Source organism: Toxotes jaculatrix, chromosome 14 (assembly GCF_017976425.1).
Source record: "Toxotes jaculatrix isolate fToxJac2 chromosome 14, fToxJac2.pri, whole genome shotgun sequence".
NCBI lineage: Eukaryota > Metazoa > Chordata > Actinopteri > Toxotidae > Toxotes > Toxotes jaculatrix.
Window position 1 is genome coordinate 23,586,250 of NC_054407.1, and position 22,798 is coordinate 23,609,047.

Consider the following 22,798-nt stretch of genomic DNA (forward strand, 5'->3'; position numbering starts at 1 on the left):
ATTTAAGACGTCGCTTTCTCAGCGGCTGCAGTGACTCAAACCTCAGATATGTAGACGGCCCGTCGGCAGCACCAAATTTGGTTGCAGCTCGCTCTGAGTAATCAAATACCAACATTTTGCTCATCAAAATGGGCGCAGTGGAAAGATTGAAGATAGCCTCTTGTTTATCCTCACCGCCCTCCTGTAGCTCAGTTCCTGCTTGGAGGAGGAGGCTCTGTGGGTCACGTGCAGAAGATATTGTTGTGCAGTGTCAGGATCAGTTTAACCGGAGGAAAGAGCTTTATTGTTCAATAAGAGACGTGCAAGAAAAGACAAGAAAAAAAGAGGAAAGTTGATGTAGGCTGACAGCCAGCGATAGAGAAGGACTCTGGAAACCGTCCAACAGTATGTCTCATCGTTCATAATAAGCTCTAAGTTAACGTCTTTGGCATCAGAACTGCTTATTTCCTCAGCAGCCAATGAAAAGCTGACACACACACACACACCAGGACTACATCTATAAAACACACACAGAGGCAGACGCACTCACACACACTCTCCCTCGCACATGTGAGCGTTTCTCTCTGTTAATCTTTCCGACTCTTCTCCCCGCTCACTTTCTCTCCCTCTCTGATCTCTGAACAGTAAATATGGCCTGATCCTGTGCCAACAGTCGAGTGGATAACGTCTCCTTTATCAGTCCAGTGTCAACACATTATGTAAAACTGCCTCTGGAGAGGCCACGGGGTTAGTGTGGCGGTCGTGGTCGAAGGATTGAGGACTGCCACCAACGAAGTCTCACATCTGACATCAATCTTCACTTTATGTAACCCTGGTTGAACAAAGCTGCATCATGACACGGCGTAAAAATCATACCTGTATACTTTTGATTCCAGCTCTGCAATAGTATTTCTTGATGTCCACGTCAATCTCTGTATTCCCCACAAAACTGAAAGTAAAGCCAAGGAAAATGCAGTTAGATGGCTCATATCACAGTGTGAACGGAAGAGAAGAAAGAAGGGAATACAACAGTCACGTTTTCATGTGCCCTCGTTCTAATCCAGAACAAGAAATAGACAAAGGCATTGTTGGTTGTGGACACTACAAAAAATATAGATTGTTACTAGCCTTACCTTTCAGAAATTATAAACAGTCAGTGCACAGTTTGTGCAGTTCGTGCGATGTGTGTACCTGATTTGCAGGTCCATGATGATCTGCCTCTTGTCCACGTTCTCTGTGTAAACTTTGACCCCGTTCACTCTCAGCGGCTGCAGAAACACAGATACGATAAAACGGGTACAAGTGAGAAAATCTCTCTGAAATCTGACCAGAGTCTGGACGAAACCTTTCAGAAAAGAAGTGAGAAAAGAAAGAAACAAACGGACAGCTTGGTAGTAAAAGAAGAGGAAAGCTTTGCTGCTTTTGTTCTCTCGTTCTAAAATGGAGACAGAGTAGAAAACTCAGTTCATGCGAGTCATGGACGTTCAACAGCAACAAAGAAGACAAAAATAGAGACACACCAAGGAAAGATCTAAAAACCTGCACTCTGAAAGCTCTGAGCAGCAACATTAAAGAAGCACACCCGTAATGTTGCACGTTTTAGCCCCAGCTGGTGAAAATGAATAATACTTTCCACCGCTGCTGAACAGTTTCTGAATCCTACAACAGTTTGATATTTCAAATTCTACCAGGGACTTTCCTTTCCATTCATTTTTAGATAACCCATCACACTGAATATTACATCTGCTGTTATTGATTTGTTTTGTGGTGCAGAATTTTCTGATTGTTCTAGTTGAGGGTTTTTGTGTTTTCACTGTTGCTCCACCCTGAAAAAAGTACTGAACCTGAACACAGCAACAGCGGCTGTAACTGGTACAACTAAAAATGGCTCTGATGTTTACTTGTAGGCGTCACTCGTGTGACACTTTACAAAGCAGTATGCATGTACTGATGTTATCATCACAGTCTCGGCGTTGCTTTCTCATCACCTTGTCGCCCATGTCGATCTTGGTGAAGCAGAAGGAGCTGAGGTGAGGGTTGGCGCCCTTCACCGCCGGCTCGATGGTCTCCCTGAACAGCTTGTCCACGAACTGGCAGATGAACGGCCACATCTGCTTCACCGTCTGAGAGAGGACAGAAGGAGACAGAAAAAGAGATGCATCATGTCCAAATCCCACGTGGTCTTTACCGGGCTGAGACCAAAACGTGACTTGCCACGTGCTTGGTGACACTGAGTCAGGGATCGAACCACCGACCCTACGATTAATGGCCGACCTGCTCTACTCTCCCATCTGACCTACTGCTGCACTGATTACTTTACCTGAGAAACAGTTTTTTAAAAAAAACAAAAAAAAAAAGTCAAAATAATCTAAATTTACAATCATGATTATGGTCTGATGGTTTGGTGAAGTTTTTTTATTGCCCCTCACACTGAGCGGAGGTCACCTCTTACAAACCTACAGCTTCATGACCTCTCCTGTCACGTCTGTTCAATCTCTGTGATCTGGTCCAGGAAAGTTTAACCTTTCAGCACTCTAACTTAACACAGGTATTTTTTTCTCATTTATGACTAATTGTTTTTTTATTCATTTTACTGGCAGAGATGGGCTCACATCCATTTATATACTCAAGCTTTCTTATTGCCCCTTTAGATCAAACTCTCTGTACATTTAAACAGCCCTAAAGGGCAAATACAACATGGAGAGATTTGGATATTACAAAGCTATTTTCCTCTTCATCCACATCCATTAACTTTTTACTGGAAGTACTCTGTGTAAACATTTACAGTAAGTGATGTTCTTCCAGGTGCCAGATTCTCTCTCTCTCTCTGGTTCTCTTTCCAAATATCTCTCTATCACACTCTCTCTCCACCTCTCTACCACTCTCCCCCATCTCTCCTTCTCTCCGGGGAGGTGGCAGCTCTGGGTCGGGGTCTATCAGAGCTCCAGATTCAGATCCTATTTATATACCCTACCAGTCTGCCTCTGCTAGCTAACAGGCTAACAGCGCCTGATGCACTGTAGAGCAAACCAGTGGGCGAGGACAGAGTGATAAAGGGAGTGAGTGTATACGCACCTTATTCAGCCACTCCACTCTCTCCACATCTGGATAATGGACCTGAAATTAAAGACAGAGAGACATGAGTTAGAAGACAAGGACATCCAGCTGCAGCTAAGGCTCCATTCATAAAGGTTGTAATGTTCAGTTCTTATTAAAACTGTGTTGAAGAGATGCTGATTCAGCTGTATGGTCATTCTGGAGACTTTGAGTTTATGGTGGTGTTGTATTGTGTTCTACTGGGAGATGGTAGTAAATACTAGAGGCCCCTCCAAGCAAAGCCCGACGCAATAAAGGTAAAACTTCGTTATAGAAATTAAACGAGGAAAAAAAATGACACTGTGCATTTAATTATTCAGCAAAGTGCAGGTCTGTAATTACAGCAGAGTGTGTGTGTGTGTGTGTGTGTGTGTGTGTGTGTGTGTGTGTGTGTGTGTGTGTGTGTGTGTGTGTGTGTGTGTGTGTGCCAGGCTCCTTTGTAAAGCCGAATTACTACAGATAAACACATTGCAAGCCCTTTGTTTAGACCCAGTATTATCTGTTCATGCCAGTTCTCTCTGGCAGGCCACACTGACAACACCGCAGTATACTGAGGTTTCAGCACAGCACCTGAGCATTTTTGTGCAGTGCCTGAGTCGAATGAACAGTGAAAGCTGAGACAGTTCTGGAGAGAAAGGAGACCCTACTGACCGATACCGCACTGACACGGGTTTAAAAAAAGTGGAGGCCGCCTACGGCATTTTACAGAGAGTTGCAATCCATAATATCTCCTGATGTCTTTACTGCAAAAACAAACCACGGAGAAAATCTGTCAAACAGACTTCTGCTACTACTGAATGACCACTGCATGTTTTACTGAGAACACTGAGAACAGGTATTGTTTTCTGTCTTTAAGTGGCTGGGGTTTGCTGACTGCCTGAGAGGACTGAGTCTGCGACGCCACCGCGGGATGCAGTCTGACAGGATGTCAGTGCAGCAGCATCAAAGCTGTTGTGGAGGACTGGGAGTCGACTGTGACGGACCTGTTATATAACTGACACACTGGGAGGATTCTGGACAAGCACTTAGGCCTGAGGCAGATGCACATGAATGAGTTTTTGTGGATGGCACCATAAATGCATTTCATTTAAATTACAGAATAAGGACATGAGGACCAGGAGGGATTTTCACTGTCATAAGTGTCCGCCTGTCCCTGTGCGTGCTTCCTCATTTAAGTGTTCTTCATCTATGTACATTTCAATGACCAAAGATCAAAGTCCTTTATGCTGAAAACATAAGAACTATGCATCATGTATAAACATAAAAATATATGTACGTACATTGTACTAAGGCTTAAGTAACTTTTACTGAAACTGTATAATTTTTAAATTATTATTTTATATTTTTTTTAATAATATATTTGTATATAATTTTGTGAACCTGGCACTTCTAAACTGGTATGTGCTCACAGCAGGCTATCCCTTCCAAAATATGCAAACATTAAACAAAGTCTAAATCTAAATCTTTTTAATTAGATTTACATTTCTGCTCCTGATGCGCTTAAACACGAGTAAACCTGGTTTTTATTTGTTAGTAGAATTAGTTGAGAAATCCAAAAATGCTTATTTTTTATGTGTAAATCTAATTATTTAATTTTACTTTACCAAAACTGTAAATTGTTTTAAACGTACCGACTGGATCTTTAAAGAAATATGACCCCTAAAAAAAAAATGGTATTTTACATTTCCACTCTAAAAGTCTGCAAACGATTATTGTGGCTCAACACTTAACGATCGTCTTTCATAAACACGAGGGATAAACACTCAAGTAAGTTCAGACACACAGCAGCATGCCGCCTGTATCTTCTCCACGCACGTGAAAAGTCACTTGGTCTCACACAAACATAGTGCATGTGGCCCCGTGTGACACACGACACCGCCCAGGAAACACATACCGTGCATCGCACATGCACATAAACAACAAAGTTGTGGGTGACGTAAACATTAAGTATTAATGTTGCCATGGAGACGGCTAACACAGTCAGCCTCGCCATTTTTTGGTCTGACTTTGCCTGTGACAGCGTTATTGTCCTGCTGGATATGTCGTTTGCAGCGAGAACAAAAGGTAAAAACAACATATACAAACACCTGGAAATGAAGAAACTGACTCGTTCCCTCTCATCCAATCCTCCGCTAACTCTGCTAACTGCTGAGCCTCAGCCTCATTTTACTACAGATGCCACTCGACTTTCCCAAGAATCCTGCAACCAGTCTCAAATTACTGAGACACAGGAAGTCAATTCTACCAACCTCCAGATCCCAAATCAGGAAGCGTTCACTACACATCGCCGTGTCCGTAGCGCCGTCAGTTAATTATCACCATTTCCAACACGGTTACAGATGAGTGGGAAGGCTAAGTTACTGGAGTGCAGCCAAAGATGGAAATGGAATTCAAACTGTTGGTTGTGTATGTTTACACTGTCTGTCTGCAGGTTTATTCAAGGTAAAACACAAGACTAACCTACACCAGATGTGGCTGTGGTCTGTCCCTGCTCTGTTCTTTGGTGGGTAATCGCTCTAACTGCTACACTGGCTGCATCTCTTGCAGTGTGACACACCAATGGAGGAGGATCCAAAGACATAAAAGGAGAAAAGAATGAATCAACTGGCCAATAAAACAGAAACAGAAGCACAATTTCTTCCCATTTTAAGGTAAACAACAGAGAAACAGGCCGTGTAAGGATAAAAAACGTGAGGGAAACAGAGGAGCAGTTAAAACTCAGGCCAAAGAGCGAATGACATGTCATCCACACAAAGTAAACAGGAAATAACACATGGGAGGAACAAGACAGCCAAAGTGACTCAGCGTTAAAAAGATAAAACTGGGGATAAAACTATGAGGGGCAGAAGAGGAAACAAATGTGAGACAGAAATACCAACCAAAGCAGAAAGGAACATTTCTGGATACTGAAACTACAGAATCCAAGATAAATGAGACTGAAGGAGGTGAATAAAACAGTGGCCAAACAAAAAGAATTTATTCATCCAGGATCTACTAAACTCTCTGTAGCCTCACAAAGAAAGGAAACTGATGCATTTCCTCAATAAACTGGGAACATTTCTCTGTTTTTAGACCAAGAAAGGACAAAGGTTTTTCACCATCAGTCACTTATTTCCATCTGCTCTTAGTGGAAGATGGGAAAGCTTTAGCTCTGCTTGCTCTGAAGGAGAGGCGCTCTCTTTCTGCAAAGAAGCACAAACCAATGGTTCACGATGCAAAAAGGCAGTGTGGAGGGCCCCTGGTCATTTTTGGGAGGTGTGAAAGGTGTGAAAATTAATTTGGTTCTAACCTAGTATCATCATTTTCCTTCAGTATCCTGTTGGCCAGGCATACAGTATATTCCAGCCGTATGATTTTTGTTTTTTTGAATGGTTTAATTCTCCTGTTTATCTCGCAGATGTTCAGATTTAATGTTACAGCTTTCCAGACTGGTAAAATCTTGTCTGATAGATGCACTGCATCTCAGAAACCTGCAAACTTGTGCATGCATTATTCAAACTCGCCTCCTTGGATCATATTTCCTTTGCCTGCAGCAACACGCCCACACCAGGACAGACCCTTGCTTTTTTTGTAATCCATTCCTGTTTTCAGCCTAAATGCCCCCTAACCTCAAAAACAGTATGCGGATCAGACTGATAGTGATGTGTGTGTGTGTGCGTGTGTGTGTGTGTGTGCGTCAAAGCTTGCCAAGTGGGTGAGACTCATGGTTCAACTATGTAACAGCTGTTTGGAAATCCTAACCTCCCTTTCCAGCCACACCCCCGACAGAAAGCATGACTGTGTAACAAACACAGAGGTGTGGACACGGTGAGTGATTCTGTTGAGCGCTGCATAAATGTACTGATTTAAACTGCAGCTGACAAACTAAGAGAAAACTGCATCGCCTGTCATCATCCTGAGTTCACGCTCTGTCACTGTCCACTGTCCGTTTCCGACGGGAGGACAGAGGTCCTCGTTCCAAAGGTGACAACAGAAACAACGAGAAAAGCTGCTCAGTCAGCTTCCGCTCAGACGGCAGAAGGCGTTGAAAGGCGCAGAAACAAGAAACCTACACGACAAGACAGTTTCTCCATGCTGACGTCTATATTTAGGCTCAGAGAGAGAGAGAGAGAGAGACTGGCGAGGATATGAGGAGGATCAGCTGCAGCCAGGAGACAGATGAACTGAGGAAGTCTGCTCTATTGTGCTGAGGCTAGAAAGACACAACCGACCATTCTTCAATCAGACTCAACCCTGCGGCTCTTTGCCTGAACACAATCTTATTTTTATTTTTTTAGCTTGTCACCATATATAAACAGTAATAAATATTATAATATTTGTTTAATCACAGTTGTATACCTCCGCTAACCAGTCAAGTTGTAGTTTACATCCATGTCTGTCCAGACCCACATATGTACTGAGGACATTTCAACCTGTCTATCCTATTAAAAATTAGTGTTCGTCATAAATTAGCGTATGTGTTAAAAAGCATGTTTTGTGACGTTGCAGTGGCCATGACCTTTGACCTCTGAACACCAAATTCAAATCGGCCCATCCTTGAGTCCGAGCGGACATTTGTGCCAGATGTAATGAAATTCCCTCCAGGCGTTCCTGATACACAAGAATGGGACGATCCGGCCTCTTTATTACAGAGGGCTAAGATTTCAGCTCAGTTCATCAGATTCAGATGAGAAAACCGTCTAATAAAAATAAAAGTCAGCAGTGTAATAACCTAACAGTGACTGAACCAAAAGAAAACTGTCCAACCGCTTACAGACTGCAGGTAAAAGCAGAACAGAGCAGCACAAGGCCTTTTCTGTTCCTCCACATTGTTTCCATTCTCTGCTGTGGAGCAGAGCCCTGCCCTTTGGCACATCAAAAGACCAGGGAGGCCCCACCCATGCTGTGTCATACGAGCACACGGAGACGAAGAGAACAAGGAGGAGGAGGAGGAGGAGAAACACAGGGACGTTGTTTCTAACCAGGTTGGTTTAACGTTGAGCTGTGGAGGGAAGGGGTTCAGCTGAACTGCGCCGCCCCAGCTTCATATTCAAACTTACACACACCCACACCTAAAACTGTCCAGTGCAGCCACACGGCACTGACTCAGCCGCTGTCATAGTCCACCTGCAGTGACCCAGACCCACATGTAAACAACCAAATACTTCACACGGCTCTGTTCTGTAGTGCAGAGGAAAATCACTATCGACATCATGAGTTAATGAACCATTTAGACTGACTTTATTTATTTACACATTTAAAATGTAATGTATATATTATTATAGAATATTAGTTATGTACACAAGCACATTCACATATCTACAAACACACTTTTACCTACACATTTAGAAAGGTTATTAGAAAATACAGAAAATATGAAAAAAAAAAAAGATAAGGAGAAATATTTAAACATTAGCTGCATTTATCAATTATTTCTCATTCCAGTTGTCCTACAGTCAGCACTACAACTGGGAGTTACCAGAAATGAAAATTTGACCCAATTATTACTGGAACATAAGGGAAGATGAAAATATTCCGAGTGTGAACTGTGAGTGAAGCAGTAAGTGCTGCCTTTCATTCGTCTGTTTCGGTTTTTCTCCGCTGTCACTTCTTCTGATTAGGTTAAATGTGATAAATCAATCACAGTCACTGAATCACTAAACCTATCACACAAGAGTCAGGGAGTGGCCCATTCTACCTAACGCCAACATCTGTCCTGTTTCCCTTTCTCTCCCCCTCCCACGCTCGTCTGGATCCACACTGTGAAACCACTAAAAAGCCAGGAAAAATCCTCTAAACCTTAAAACAAACGTTAATACTTCTAATTGGACACACAGGTCCTTTGAGCTACTGTCACAGAGGGACATAATAAGTCCTCATTAAATGACACCCAGCCAAAACACTGTGACACTAAGCATCAGAACACAGAACGTTTGTGAATCTGTTACACAGGATGATTAAATGGCTTCACTATACAAATCTGTGGCCTACATCCTGCAGCCTGTGTGTAAAACTTCCAGACCATTCGTTTATTGGCCTGACCTCATTCCTCCTCGGTAGCGCTGCTGTTGCAGACATCTCTTCATAGTCCCCACCACTGACCCTGCATTCATCATACTCAGGCAGCCAGCGGTAACCTGGGATGACCTTTGTGGACTTAAGCCTAATTTTCATTACACAGGTTTATATTTATACTCACTGAAATGAGAATGCAAAGATTTTTTTTTTTTTTACTTTAACCCTGTTTGATGTCAAATAAAATGCATTTCTAATATGACTTCAGTTATTCAGACGACAGCCTTTAAACTGTTTTCAGAAGTTTGACAGTGTGTTGTGGCTGGTGGCTGCAGCTAATTCCTCTGTTTTGGAACGACGACGTGAATGAAGCAAAAATCAATTACAGATTATGTCATTCAACCGCTAATCACATTAACAGCTTCAAAGCTTGCAGACGTGATTCTTAATCTGATTATCTTCTATCATTTTCTTTCTTTTTGCCATACGTATTTTCCCATGCACAGACACACTGAGCTACAGGCGGCGTACAAACACACGTGATCTTGATACTAATCTTGAATCAGACGCAGGATTTCTGGCCCTGTGATGAAACTAGAATGAACTTTTTATCTCTGCGTCCAGATATCGTCACGACTCCTCGAAAACTTTGTCAGTGTCAGTGAGACGACAACAACTCGACCTTTTCCTGAAAAAGCCTGTACAGTTGCATCTTGTTGTGTCTGAGAGCAGCGAGGCAGCTGGGAAGTTTGTCCTCACAAAGATAAAACCGTACTATTACCTCAGGCATTCTTGGCCTGCTAACTACGAGCTGCGGCCCACGCTGCCTATCAAACCTCATTCCAGGCATATCTGCTGAGCGAGCCAAGAAGGCGGGCTCTCCACCAAAATCTATATTTCAGTGATGATAACAGTTGGTTTATTGTTTACCTGTGTATTACATTATATTATATTTTACATAGAGACTAAGTGTACGTTTCATGCAGCATATTGCACTCTGTCCATTGTGTCTGCCGCTGTGCAAGCGAAGCACAAATTAAATGAAATTAGATCAGTGTTTTATCAGGACACTGAAATTCAGCTCCAGATAAAAATCGACCTGTTGCTTCCTGCTTCAGCAGAACAACGTGTGAAATCTGCAATAATAACAAAAAAAAAAGGAAAACCTTCTGCTCGAACCTCATGACAGGAAAATGGAAATGATGAGATAAACAAAACAAGAACAGACACATTAGAATCAAATGGCTGCTCAGTTAGTCAATATTTAACAATTAATAATTTATCAACCAAAAATACCAAACGTCTCAAAGGTTTGCTGCTTTACTTGGTTTTGTATCGGTGTGAGCTGAAGACCTTTGGGCTTTGTTGAGCTGTACCTGTCACAGTTTCTGGCATTTTCTTTTTAATATTTTTAACTGACAGCGATGAAAATAATCTCTAGTTGCAACTATCGGCTCACTTTGTGAAATTAAAAATGATGAGTCATGCTTTTCTCTTTACAAATTACAAAGCTCACATGGGATTATTCCATCTTAACACAAACCCACGTCACAGTATTTCTGCTTCTGAAATCCCAGAAGGCTGATTCCTCCTGTCACACAGCCCATTACACATCGCTCCCAAGCTCTTTTGTTTAGGAAGACAGAAAGTATCAACAGCCACTTTTGGCTATAATAATCATAATTTAGATATTGAATTCTTTTCTGAAAATGTAAAGAATTTATTTACCGGCCACTGAAAATCATTTTGCCCTCTGATTTTCAGAGGAAGCAGCGGCAGCATTTCATTCGTCATTCACTGGTATGTCAGGCAGGTCTGAAACAACTGGATGATTAATCAGTTGATCAAATCAAAAGAAAAGTAACCAGCAACATTTTTGTATGAAAAAATCCAAACATACTCGACCTCCAGCTTTTTAAATGACAGGGTTTTGTTCTGTTGCCAAAGAATTGTAGAGCTCACCCGGTGCTCTGGAAAGTTGCAATGAGCATTTTTAAATTACTTTTGGAAATTTTACTAAAACAATTAATTTCACTACTACGCCAGCCAGAAACATTAATACGGTAGGGCTCCTACAGATGGCTGTTTTGGTGCAGGGTTGGGTTTTGAGGTTTGTCTGACAGAGGTGAAGGAGATAAAGTATCTTGTATGAAGGGCAGAGACAGACTGACAGCGTCTGAGTATCTTTCAGGGGTCAAAGTTCACTACTGATTGTCTGGCACTGTTGCCCATTATCAGAAGGACACATTAATCCTTTGGCATTCTTTCACTGGTGTCTCAGTTTCCCTTTAATCAGCCAAACAAAGAGCTGTCAATCAGAATCGTTTGGTTTCCACATCCACACGTCATTATTAGTCGCATTGTTTGTGGACTAAAACATCTGTCACACAGACTCGGGCAAACATGAAACGTCAAGACAAAAACTTACTGACTCCCAACACAACAAGCACGACAGCTGCTCCACACTACACTGCTGTTTTTGCATAGTGCCCGGGGGGTGGCTGCTGCTGAGCACCATTTTTATCACGGTCTGCGTGATAATGGATGTGCGGACGCGATGATCTGTGATGGGAGGGGACTGTGTTTGGGTCTGGCTGGCATCCATCCACTCAGCCTCTCACCAGTTTTCTGGCATCAACATCGATGACAGAAAATGTTACCGCAGAATGGAAGCCTCTTTATCACCGTGTGGATCTCACTATCACAAACTATCACAGATTCTGACACAGTTCAAGTGTCATTTGTAGAATCTGTTGCTGTGAACAACTAACGACTGTTTTCATGATCAATAAATATCTATCGAATCTAATATATTCAATTACAAGCAGCAAGGATTAAGGATTTATTACCATTTTATTATTTTTATATTTAAATATTTAAAGATATTTGAATTTTTTCTCTTTGATGTGCAAATTAATGCATAACAGCATTAACAGAGTCTAAATAGAGAACCAGCCACTATGAAAACAACATGTCCTGAGCAGTATGTTGCGTGGTCGGACACATAAAAATAACTGTGACCTTAAATCATAAATCCACCTCTAAATATCACATATTTGTGCATTTCGTGAAGCTGGGAAACCAGAAGGGGAACAGTGCTTTACTGAACCGAACTTTTCCATCCGTCGCCTCTCGCACTAAAAAAAAAAAAGCTTTGGGGGAAAACAAGGTGCTCTCACGGATCTCTGCCACCGCACGTCAAAGATTTAGCTCAGACAAGCTAATGTCACCGGTTCTCTCACGTTAACATCCTCAGTGCACACGCCCCATGGTAATCTTCATGCTGGGAACTGGCACTGTTGACTGGAGGATCCTGCCACATGTAAGCACCAGTGCATAAGCAGACAGAGAGAGAGAATGGCAGCTATGTGGAAGGCATGTGGCCAGTCTGCCTTCGCCTTCTCCACTTGGTTTCTCATTATGTTGGCCGACTGCACAGTGACAGGCGACCACACCACACCAGAGAGATGAATACAGAAAGTGAAAATCAGAACAGGTTTGATGATTCTCCTGCATGATTCTCCTGCTTTACACTGTGTAAATTATTAACCGAGGACTCCAGCTCCCTCGGTCGGTGAACAGGATTGATATGATCATAAAGGGTCTAGCACAGGTCAGATCCTGGAACTGATGGTGAGCTTGAATGTGTGACCTTTCCAGTGGTTATTGATTAGACCCTCATTAACAAGCAACAAACTTTGTTTTGTTCTGTGGATTAAAATTAAAGTGAAAGACAAATGTCTCTGTTTATCCCTGGTTTCCCTGATAGTCACCACATTAGTTTTCCTGGTTCAGGTAGATGCACTACCCAAACACTCCATGTTTCATGACTTTAAATGACTGCAGTTTCCCCATCATCAAAAAGTGAGTGCTAGTCACTAATTTCAAATCCTGCATGTCTCAAAATAAGTCACTGGCAAGACTTGTGTTGTCTTAGGTATAGCTGAAGTTTCCAATGCAGTTTTAACATCTCAAATTGAAGAGTTCGGAAAGTTAACCTCTAACCCAAACAGTGAAGTTACAGGGTGTCTGGCCGCTCTTTTGATTTGACTGAATGTGGGAACAGAGAGTGTGGGCTGGGACGTTCTGTCTGTAGTGTTTTGTTTTGTTTTTTCCTCACAAAGGATGACGACTGCGCTAATCTCAAGTTTCCCAAAGAAAAACATGAAGGCGTTTCATTTGCAGCAAAGAAACTGGGGGAAACCAGTGGGAACACATGCCAGGGAACTCAGATGTCTCTGTCAGTCAGTTTGTCAGGCAGGTCTATGATGACAAGGGAAGGGTGAAGCTTGGAAAATACAGAGCAATGACGACTTACCCACGGTGGCAGCTCAGTGGTAGGCACACTTTGCCTCACTGCTTTCTCCTCATGCTCCAGGAAGGCTAAGGCACGGTTTATCCTGTAGTCCTTACTGCCATGGTTCTTCCTCCAATAGAACAACAGGGCGAGTCCGATCAGAACCCAGCTGAAGCTGAACTCAAAGTATCCCAAGATGTAGATCGGGAAGATGATGGCGAAGGTCTTGGCAAACTTAATCCACATTTGGGTGACCTCTGTCAGTGACGACTGCTGCTCTTCTTCCAGCTCTTCCGGAGAGAGAGGCGCGGGCATTGTGGAGCTCACCGGGCTGCTGGGCGCCGCCACCGGTCCATTCTCCCTGACACCTGGTCCCGCTGAACCCTCCATCCTGTTACTCATTTCCCCACTAAAAAGACAATTTAGACAAACAGAGCAAATGTTAGTGTGCTGTCTCACACCACGGCTAGCAAAGGTGTAATCCTTTCATCACTGAAAAGCAGAGGCTTCATGATGCAAGAGTTTTATGTCCACAGGTCAAAGGTCAAACACTTAAGTAGGAATCAACCAACTTAGTAAAAAGTACACATTAGCTAGTTTTCAGCATTTAAAAAATGATTTAGTTTGATAATTCTGAAGTTCCCACAGTGCATATGGTGACTAAAATAAAATGTTCGTCGAGTCTTCAAAAAAGTGACAGCCTACATTACACATCCACGCAGGCTGCAGGCTGAGCTGTCATTCCAGGGACTACCTCCCATCCCTGTCTGGAGAGAACGTCGTACAAAACTCCATTGCAAAAACGTCCACTTTTTGTTACCTTTATTCCTGGGAAAACTGACAGTAGCGCGTACTTGAAAGAATCGAACTTCATATATCTAGCGAATCGCTTGGATTCACTCTTCAATTTGGCATATAGTCAATAAACCTATACGCAAGTATAGGCAGTATTTTAACTCTGAAATGTGCCTCAACCTTTAGCCCCACGATCTCCTGCTAACCCAGCTATGGACGGCAACAAGTGTGAAACGGTTAGTAAAGTAGAATTTCTATTGAAATGTGTGTTGTATTATTTAGTTGTATGTACGCCGAATAGAAGAGCACCGACGACTAAATCCAATATTCACTTTATATGGCTGCTTACGCTGTGTTATAATCCCTCGTTAAGTAGAGAAACGCTTAAATGCCACATTTTTGAGCGGAATCTGGCGTGACGTTCTCTCCGGATTGACACGTATCGACTTCACCAGCAGCACTGCGTGAACCAAACACCAGCCAAAAAAAAAAAGAAGGAAAAAAAAAACAACTTCTTCCTCTGCGCTCACCGCCGAGAAAGCAGCTCACTCACCGCTGTCCGCCACCGACATTCGCTCTTCCTTGCAAAATAAACTAAAATTCACTCTGCCAGCCGAGCCAGCTGCATGCCGACCAGCTAAACTCTGTTAACCCTCCTTCCCCTTCAGAACACCCTGCCGTGAGGGCGGCCAGTCCGTCTCAGGCAGCCCGCAGGAAACCGTCATCGCGGAAAAGAGGTCAGCCTCCGACAGGGAGGGAGCTTCAAAACACCAACTCAGCAGCAGACCCGGGCGCCATCTTGCGGCCGGAACTACGGTGTAGGTAAAGCTTTCACAATTTTTTTTATTATTATTTTTAATTTTTCTTTTTCTTCATTTTTTAACCAATGTTTCATAAACTAAAGGTTGATTTATCAAAAAAAGATTAATTGATAATGAAAACAATTATTAGTTGCAACCCTCATCTAGTTAGTCCAGGTTTGCATGTGTGTAGACTTGAATGGCTACCAGCATGTCCCCACTAGATGTCATGATAGTGTTTGTAAACTGAAGCATCACAGCAGCTGTGCCTTATAAATCCACATCATAGACAGTGAATTAAATTCTGAGAGAAAGTGGGGACTGTCCACTGACATTTCATATAAAGTTAATTCATGACACTGTCTTATAAAAACTTTTTTTCCTGCTGAAATAGGCAGTGGCACTTAGTACAACGGGAACCTCCTGCACAGCGTGTAGTCCTGAGGTCCATACAGAACCCACATTCCAGTGCTCTTAAATCGGTGAGTTTCTTAGGGTTACATACCTTTTAACATCTGGAATCATAGATAGATAGCTAGAGATACTTTATTAATCCCCTTGGGGAAATTTGTTTGTAGCAGCAGTCACAAGGAGACAATAAATACAGTCTATAAAGGAAAAATAAACTTACCTTTTTGGTTGCTTGCATGGACTGCGTATCCTTGCAAGTAGTAATTAAGACACAGGGGAAATGGAGACGAAAAACCCATAAAAACAACAAAGGTAAACTTTAGCAAATTAACAGTGTAATTGCTTTAAGTTGGATGGTTAGATGTTCCATTTGCACCGCACATAAAAGCAGGTATTTTTTCTTGTTTGTTGATTTTTTTTTCATTAAACCACCTGAAATGGGTCTCACAAAACTCCTCTCTTTTGTTGTTAACTCCGCATAGTTATTTAAGTTCGAATTATATGTACATTTATATGCAAAGCTTGGGTAGTGCAACAAATTGAAAACAGAAATACAAGGCAAGTGCCTGTTTTTGCTGTACTAAAGTCAGAAAATGTATCAGAGCACAACTCAACTGTTAATCGTGTAAATTGTTATGTTGACCTTACTTTGATTTGTTGTAATAGTGATTTATTAAACTATTTTGTGCTGTAGCTCTCACTGTAACTTCCACAGGACAACAGAATCAAACAAAATGCCCATGGTGAGAAATGTAGAATGGAATTTTTAGATTAAAAAATGAGAAGCTGTTCGAGAAGGTGTTTGTTTGCAGGCTGTCCTCGCATCCAAGTTGATAAAGGATTATCTTATAGGACAAATGCAGCCTTCTAATTTCATTTGCTCTCCTCTGAAACTGTACAGGGTAATGATAGAGAGAGGGGTGATGAGGAGGATGAACAATGTGCTTACTAATACGGGGGTGGGAGAAGAGCAATTTGCAAAGCCTCAGCACAGAGGTAACAAACATCCTGTGTCTCCAGACTGTTCAGGTAAGAGGAAAGAAATGCAGTAAGAGCTGAGGCAGAAAGGGTTGGGTGTAGGCTGCTCAGGGAAAGATCATCAACAGCTGCTGTCATGGTTAAAAGAAACTAACTTCGACAGGTGGCTGGAAATGGGAAGTGAACAGAGGTCTGTCAAGTTAAAGTCCAGCGTTTTGTTCACCCATCTAGAGCACAACATGGCGTCATTAAATGTCTTGGAACTGTCACATTTTTGACAGGAATTAATCGACAAATCATTTCTGCTGTACAGAAAAGTGGAGTTTGCCTTGCAGCCATTCTGAAGTGCAGTGGAAAGAAGTAGACGAGGAAGAAAGACGACAAGCACTCAAAATCCTGTTTCAGGCCAAAGGGAATCAAAACAGAAGAAATGCTGATAAACATAATGAAGTTAAATGAAATTTGAATTGTTATGTTGGCAGCTGTTGTTGTTTTGACCTTGAGCAGCTGCTTTAATCCAAAAACTGAAAAAAACGGGCAGAAATGTTCCCTTTATTTTGATATCAGATCGCCATTAATTATTCATTTATATGTTAAATTTGTAAATATTTTTTGGGAGATGGGGCGCCCCTGGTCCCACCTACAGGATTTCTTTCTTTTTTTTTTTTTTTTTTTTTTTAGCATACTTGGGTTTCCCTATGTACTGAAAATTCTATAAATATGCAAATATATTTTTGATGGAAGCCGTCTCCAACCTCACTGCGTCTCTGCTCTTAGTGTACACTGTCTGATCGAGCTGAAGGTTTCAAGTTTCCAAATCACACTTGTAGAATTTGCAGTGGACCATGGTCGACCCCCGCACAAAAACATGTGCTTGTACATTCAGATCTTAACCCCAAACCTCAGGGACGCACAGAGAAAGTTGTGACAGCCACTCTTTTGGGGTGGACTCTTCACAAACATCGTCAGTGTGATCAAAGTTCCCTCTCTAACAGTTACATGCCAGAGCCCCATCGTGGACCTGACACGGATCTTTTCGGTCCCTGTGGATGGTAACAGGGAAGGTATTGTTCTAACAGTGTTGATTTGAGCTTCACTCCATTAAAAGATACTTCCTTTTCAATCATCCATCCTTTTTTTTTTCAGCCGGTCAGTGAATCCCTTTGGCTGGTCCTCACTTTCTGACGCACCTTTAAAGGGCTGTTTGAGGGTTGTAGGGTTCAGGCATTTATTTGTAACGGTTAAGGATAGGGAATGCATTATAGTGGTTCCCAAAACATTTGAAAAAATCAATAGCAACATGTCTTTCCATAAATTATGCCCCGATTACTCTGGACAATGAACAGACCTCAGTGTAAACAGTTCCAGTGAAAACTGTTCAGTGAGCTCAATCAACAACAAACAAAATTCCAGTCGCCCATGTTGTGTTGGGGATATCTCAAAACCTGAAACTGTGAATCAGCATGATTGGATACCTGTTGACCAATGAAATATAAGTTTTTACTTTACGCTCAGTGAATCAACAGAATAATGTTCCAGTGTAGAACGTAAGGTGTTAATTGTTTTGTGGAAAGTGTGGAAAGAAACCAAGAAGGAAAATAAAAGACTAGTGATACTTTCCCTCCCTTATCTGGATCAGGATGGGTACATGCTCGTTTAGAATATGCTCCCAACACCACACTGTTTAAATTTGGGTTTATACACAAGCCATAAAGCAATCGAAGCGGTTGGATGGAGAGCGACCGCTTTGGGTTTTTCTGTCTGCACGTTTTAATGCAGTGTTGATATTTTCGCCCACAGCAGAGCAGCTGATGGCCTCTGGCTTTGTGTAAATATGTGCCACTTCATCCTCGCTCCGCTTTCACGAGTTTACTGTACAAGACAGAAACCATGTACACAGCTGTGCATGTGTGTACTTACAGAGCAGAAATGGGTGTTTCTGTGTGTGTGCGTGCGTGTGTTTGTGTGTGTGTGTGTGTGTGTGTGTGTGTGTGTTCAGACAGTTCACTGACCTTTATTCAATGACAAGCTCAACGTGGAACAGAAAGTCTGAAAGACTCACACCAGTGGAAACGAGTGCTAATGCCTAACAACTTTTTTTACGGTCAAAATTAATTCCCAGCACATTTGCTAAGAAACTTTTATACATCCTTTGTGTAAATTTTAGTTGGCTGCACAGATAGCGCCCTCTACAGATCGCTGGTGAAATGCCCAATACAGCTATGAGTACATGTAGAAATATATCACCCCACTGTGATGTACCAAAAAACACACAGTTCAAATGAACATTGCCTGCACCAAAAGACAAGAAGACAAACTGTATTGAAGAGAGCCCTGCAGAGCAGCAGAGAACTGGACAAAGTCAAAGTCAAATTATTGAATCGTTGCAAAGTGGTAACGACGTTTTCAGACTAATTTCACAGTGGACACTGTGGGGAAAGAGCCTGCGCACAAAAAAGTGGTGTGGTTTGAACTGAGGGCATGTGTTTGCCTAGGTAATTGTCCATTGTGCCTGTACTGTATTTACTTTAAAAAAAAAAAAACATTTTGCTTTCAGTCAATCTCAAGTACTCCAGTGTGAGAGTCTCCCAAAGAAGAAGTCAAGTCAATTTTCTAAGACAACACTGGAGCCTTTGCATGAGAGACGAATCATTAGAGTTTGGGTTTTAGGCCAGTTGTCTGAACATTTGTCTGAACGTTTGTCTGAACGTTTAACACAACAGTATTTATTCTGCCTGTAGTCAGGTTGCTTTGACTATTGAGGTGAGACTGTGTAACCTTTGAAAGATGAAGCAACACATTATTCCTCTCACAAATGAAAAGCTGAATCCATAAACCGTGGACCAAATTCAAGTTCTGCCCAAATTCAATACATTCAGGAGTTTTTCAGCTCCAGTCTTATTTGATTTGGTATGAACAGAAGCTTATGGTAACTAACTTTATGTAGATAATTCTTTCTTACTGAGTCTGTTTGCTGTTCCTTTTGTACGACAATATATAATCTTGACCTTGTGTATGAAGGTATTTCAGAATGGAAAGCAACGTTAGTGTAAATAAATATGAGTTGTGAGGGATCACACAGCGATTTCCCTTCTCATGTTGTTTCATTGAAGAGGTGAAAGTAGTATCTGGTATCTGAGAGGCTGCAGCCCCCAAGATCCATTCAGACCTTTGTCAACTCATAATAAAAATTAAATAAATTCTAAAAGAGACACCAGCTCCGTGCAGACATGGTAATGCCTCTGATTTTGCTCAAGCTACAGGCCCGCACTTCCACATTAAATAAAGAAAACAACAATAAATGCGCTCTGAACTGGATGCCACACTGATCCCATGTTACTGTGATGACCAAGAGAGGTTTTATTTTGAAAGTGAGAGCAGGAAGCGTCAGATCTCACTGCTGGGGTGTTGACAGTGGAAGTGAGCTGCGGGGAACTGGTCTGTGAGCACATTCAGCTCTGTGGGAGCGATCAGTGTGGACTCAGGATATCACCGGCTGCCGAGTTTCCTCTTCGTCTTTTATATGTGTTGTTTTTTTTTTTGTTTTTTTTTTCTTCGTCATGGGATTAAAAGAAGCTCGTATCCTGTTCAGGGAATGAAAGACTGAAGTGGAGTTTAAATGAGTTTCTCCTGTTAGGACAGCTGACCGACTTCTATACCTGAGGAGGGAAAGATGAGAAGTTCGCTCCTGGTCACCTTGTGTTTCTCGGCGTGTTTGCTCTCGGTGAGTCTTTTTTTTTTTTTTTCTAGATTTGAACTTCCATGTTGTGAGTGACAGAGTGATTAAACACTCACTGTATTTTGCTTCATGAAATGAGCTGAGGATCTACTTTTCTCTGCACACTCACCTTGATGCCAATATGTCGAAAAGATTGTTAAATTACACATTTGATCCTAATTTCATGGAGCTGGGAGGCGTGTGGAGTTATCCCGCCGCAGGGTGTTCTGGTTTCTGCTGTTTTACTGTAAATATCCTGTGGTTGTGATGATTAATTATAGAGCTGAATATAATTGTTTTCCTTATTATCCGTTAATCTGCTTATCACCTTCTCGACTAATCGCTTAATTGTTCGGTCTGTAAAATGTCAGGGAATAGTGAAAAGCAGGTCATCACGGTTTCCCACTGCCCAGAGCTTCCTCGTGTGTTCAGATTTGTGCTTTGGTAAATTGCGATGGACATTTGTTTATTATTGTCATTCAGATTTTATGGACTAACCAGTTAATCACTAATTATGATAATAATCGTTAGTGGCAGCCCTGCTATTGTTTAGTTGTTGTTACTAACACAGAGGAGAATTAAACCAATAAATATTCACATTTGAGAGGCGGGAACAACTCAGGAACATTTGGGTTGTAAAATTGATTTTAAACAGTTGAATAGTCGACTCTTCAACTAATCAATAAATGGTTTCAGCTGAAATTGATTGAAGTATGATGTGCGGTTAAACTGAGTTTAAGCTAAGTAAAGTCTATTTTTTTTTTTCCATTGAGCTGTAGCAGGTCTGACCTGAAACCTGGACCCAATTCTAACAAACTGTATCTAGAGCTCAAATGGTTAGTCGATCAATCAGTTAGTCAACGAACAGAAGTTCATTGAATAACTGCTTTGTTAACAGATGAGTCTCTTTAATCATTTTTTAAGGGAAACATAACATAACATAAATGATCAGCAGATTATTGCATTAGTGGAGCTGAAAGAATTAGTCAAAGAAATTAGCTGATTGGCAGAAAATTAATCCTCATGCCACAAATGCTGCACATTGCCTGGTTCCAGTCTCTCTGATGTGAGGATTTCCTGCTTTTTGCTGTTTTGTATCATCGTAAATTGAATTTGGACTCTTGGTCAGACCAAAAAAAAAAAAAAAAAGACATTTGGAGATGTCATCTTGAACTCTGAGAAATTGTAAAGGGGATTTTTCACTTTTCTCTGACATTTCATAGACAAAACGATTCACTGAGTAAAGAAACGGCAGATTAATCGATGTTAGTTGCAGCCTTAAGCCTGCCAGCGCTTATGAGTTGTACTCTAGCATTTATATTTTAATTAATTAAGATCATTTGTGGAAATAATCTGCCACCGTCTGGTTGTTCTTGTTGAGCCATCCTCCGGCTATTATCCCACTTTCTTTCCGTCCCTCATCTATGATCTGCTCCTTTCCTGTGTTGATCCACCTCACAGGATAAACAGTGGAAGTGCTCTCTGTCTCTGTTCCCATAAGCCTGCTTAGACTAAAAGCAGACTGGGCTGTCTACATGTTCACATCACCCAAAACAAATGTGGTTTAATTACCTAACTGATGAACGCTGCTGGCCCAAGTACACAAAAACCCTTTCATGCAGGAACACATTCTTTAGCAATCCCTCATCTCTCTTGCCCACTTATTTTCTGGTAGGGATTCAGTGCCTTTCTTGCTCAAAGGCACTTCAGAAGGATAGAAACTGTTATCATACCAAATTGTAGGGTTTGTTTGGCTGTAATTTCCACCGGCTGTGTCTGATGTCTTTATTTCTTTTGTTCTAACAATAAATTTCAAATAAGGTCAATGGAGTTTGGAATAGAATAGAATAGAATGCCTTTATTGTCATTATACGTAAGTACAACGAGATTAAGCCACCACCAGTATCAGTGCAAAAGCAGTGTAAAATAAGATAATAAAAGATCTGAAGTATAAAATAAAATATAAACTAAAATATTTACAAAATAAACAGATGTGCACATGTATTGTTTATGTATTTAAGTATGGTGTGATACGTATGTATACTATATATATATATATATATATTGCACATTAGTGTCGCATTCGGTATTGCACATTTTGGTATTACATTCAGTGTCAATTGCACATGTTGCGATAGTTAACAGAAAGTATTGCACATGAGTCCTTAGTGGCCGGAGTATTTCAGAAACTTCCCACTGGAAATACTCCGGATGCTTGGTGCCAGTGTTTTGGTTGTGGGGATGCCATAGGATAAGAAATGATATAATTTTGGTGTCGTAAGTTCGAGAGAAGGATTGCTTTATATTTATAAAACAGATCCTTGAACAGCCTCTACCACCGCTTTAATGTGCTGTGTGTGGTGTGTGTGGATGCGTAGGTGAGTAGAAGTCAAAGGTTAGTAGAGGAGGGGTGTGCGAATAGAGATAAGTAGACATATAAACACAGATATATGCAGAGTGATAACACAACTCACAATTAACACACAGATGTGACACAGACAGAAAATTAAAGGGCATAATTAAGAGTTGATTTGCCCCCGTGTATGTTCCAGCCTGAGCGTGTTCTCTGCAGCCTCAGTGCACCAGAGGACGGCAAGGGCTCAGGTGTGAACAAGCTCGGGGCCACAGTGGTATATTATCATCATCTGTCTGCACACGGGCTGCAGGGTAGCTAGATCCCAGTCAGTCAGCACAGGAGAGCTTCAAACACAAACTCACTTACAAGAAATG

The 22,798-nt window shown here is 41.6% G+C and overlaps 2 protein-coding genes across 5 annotated transcripts in view; one reads left to right on the forward strand and one right to left on the reverse strand.

The window, feature by feature from the left end:
* esyt2a (extended synaptotagmin-like protein 2a) overlaps positions 1-14,852 on the reverse strand; it is a 33,055-nt gene extending 18,203 nt beyond the window's left edge. For 3 of the 4 annotated variants that reach the window (XM_041054558.1, XM_041054557.1, XM_041054555.1), the window contains exons 1-6: positions 14,715-14,852; positions 13,388-13,775; positions 3,055-3,096; positions 1,968-2,102; positions 1,171-1,247; positions 856-928 (exon numbers count right to left, since the gene is read on the reverse strand). In XM_041054558.1, the coding sequence (XP_040910492.1) occupies positions 856-928; positions 1,171-1,247; positions 1,968-2,102; positions 3,055-3,096; positions 13,388-13,768 (708 nt within the window). In that variant the 5' untranslated portion in view covers positions 13,769-13,775; positions 14,715-14,852. Of the gene's footprint in view, positions 1-855; positions 929-1,170; positions 1,248-1,967; positions 2,103-3,054; positions 3,097-13,387; positions 13,776-14,691 lie in introns of all 4 variants that reach the window. The other variant, XM_041054556.1, reaches the window with a different exon arrangement.
* Positions 14,853-19,844: 4,992 nt separating this feature from the next.
* The window catches only part of vipr2 (vasoactive intestinal peptide receptor 2), a 34,196-nt gene continuing 31,242 nt past the window's right edge, over positions 19,845-22,798 (forward strand). Inside the window, exon 1 of the mRNA XM_041055240.1 lies at positions 19,845-20,074. Coding sequence (XP_040911174.1) covers positions 20,024-20,074 — 51 coding nt within the window. The 5' untranslated portion in view covers positions 19,845-20,023. The remainder of the gene's footprint in view (positions 20,075-22,798) is intronic.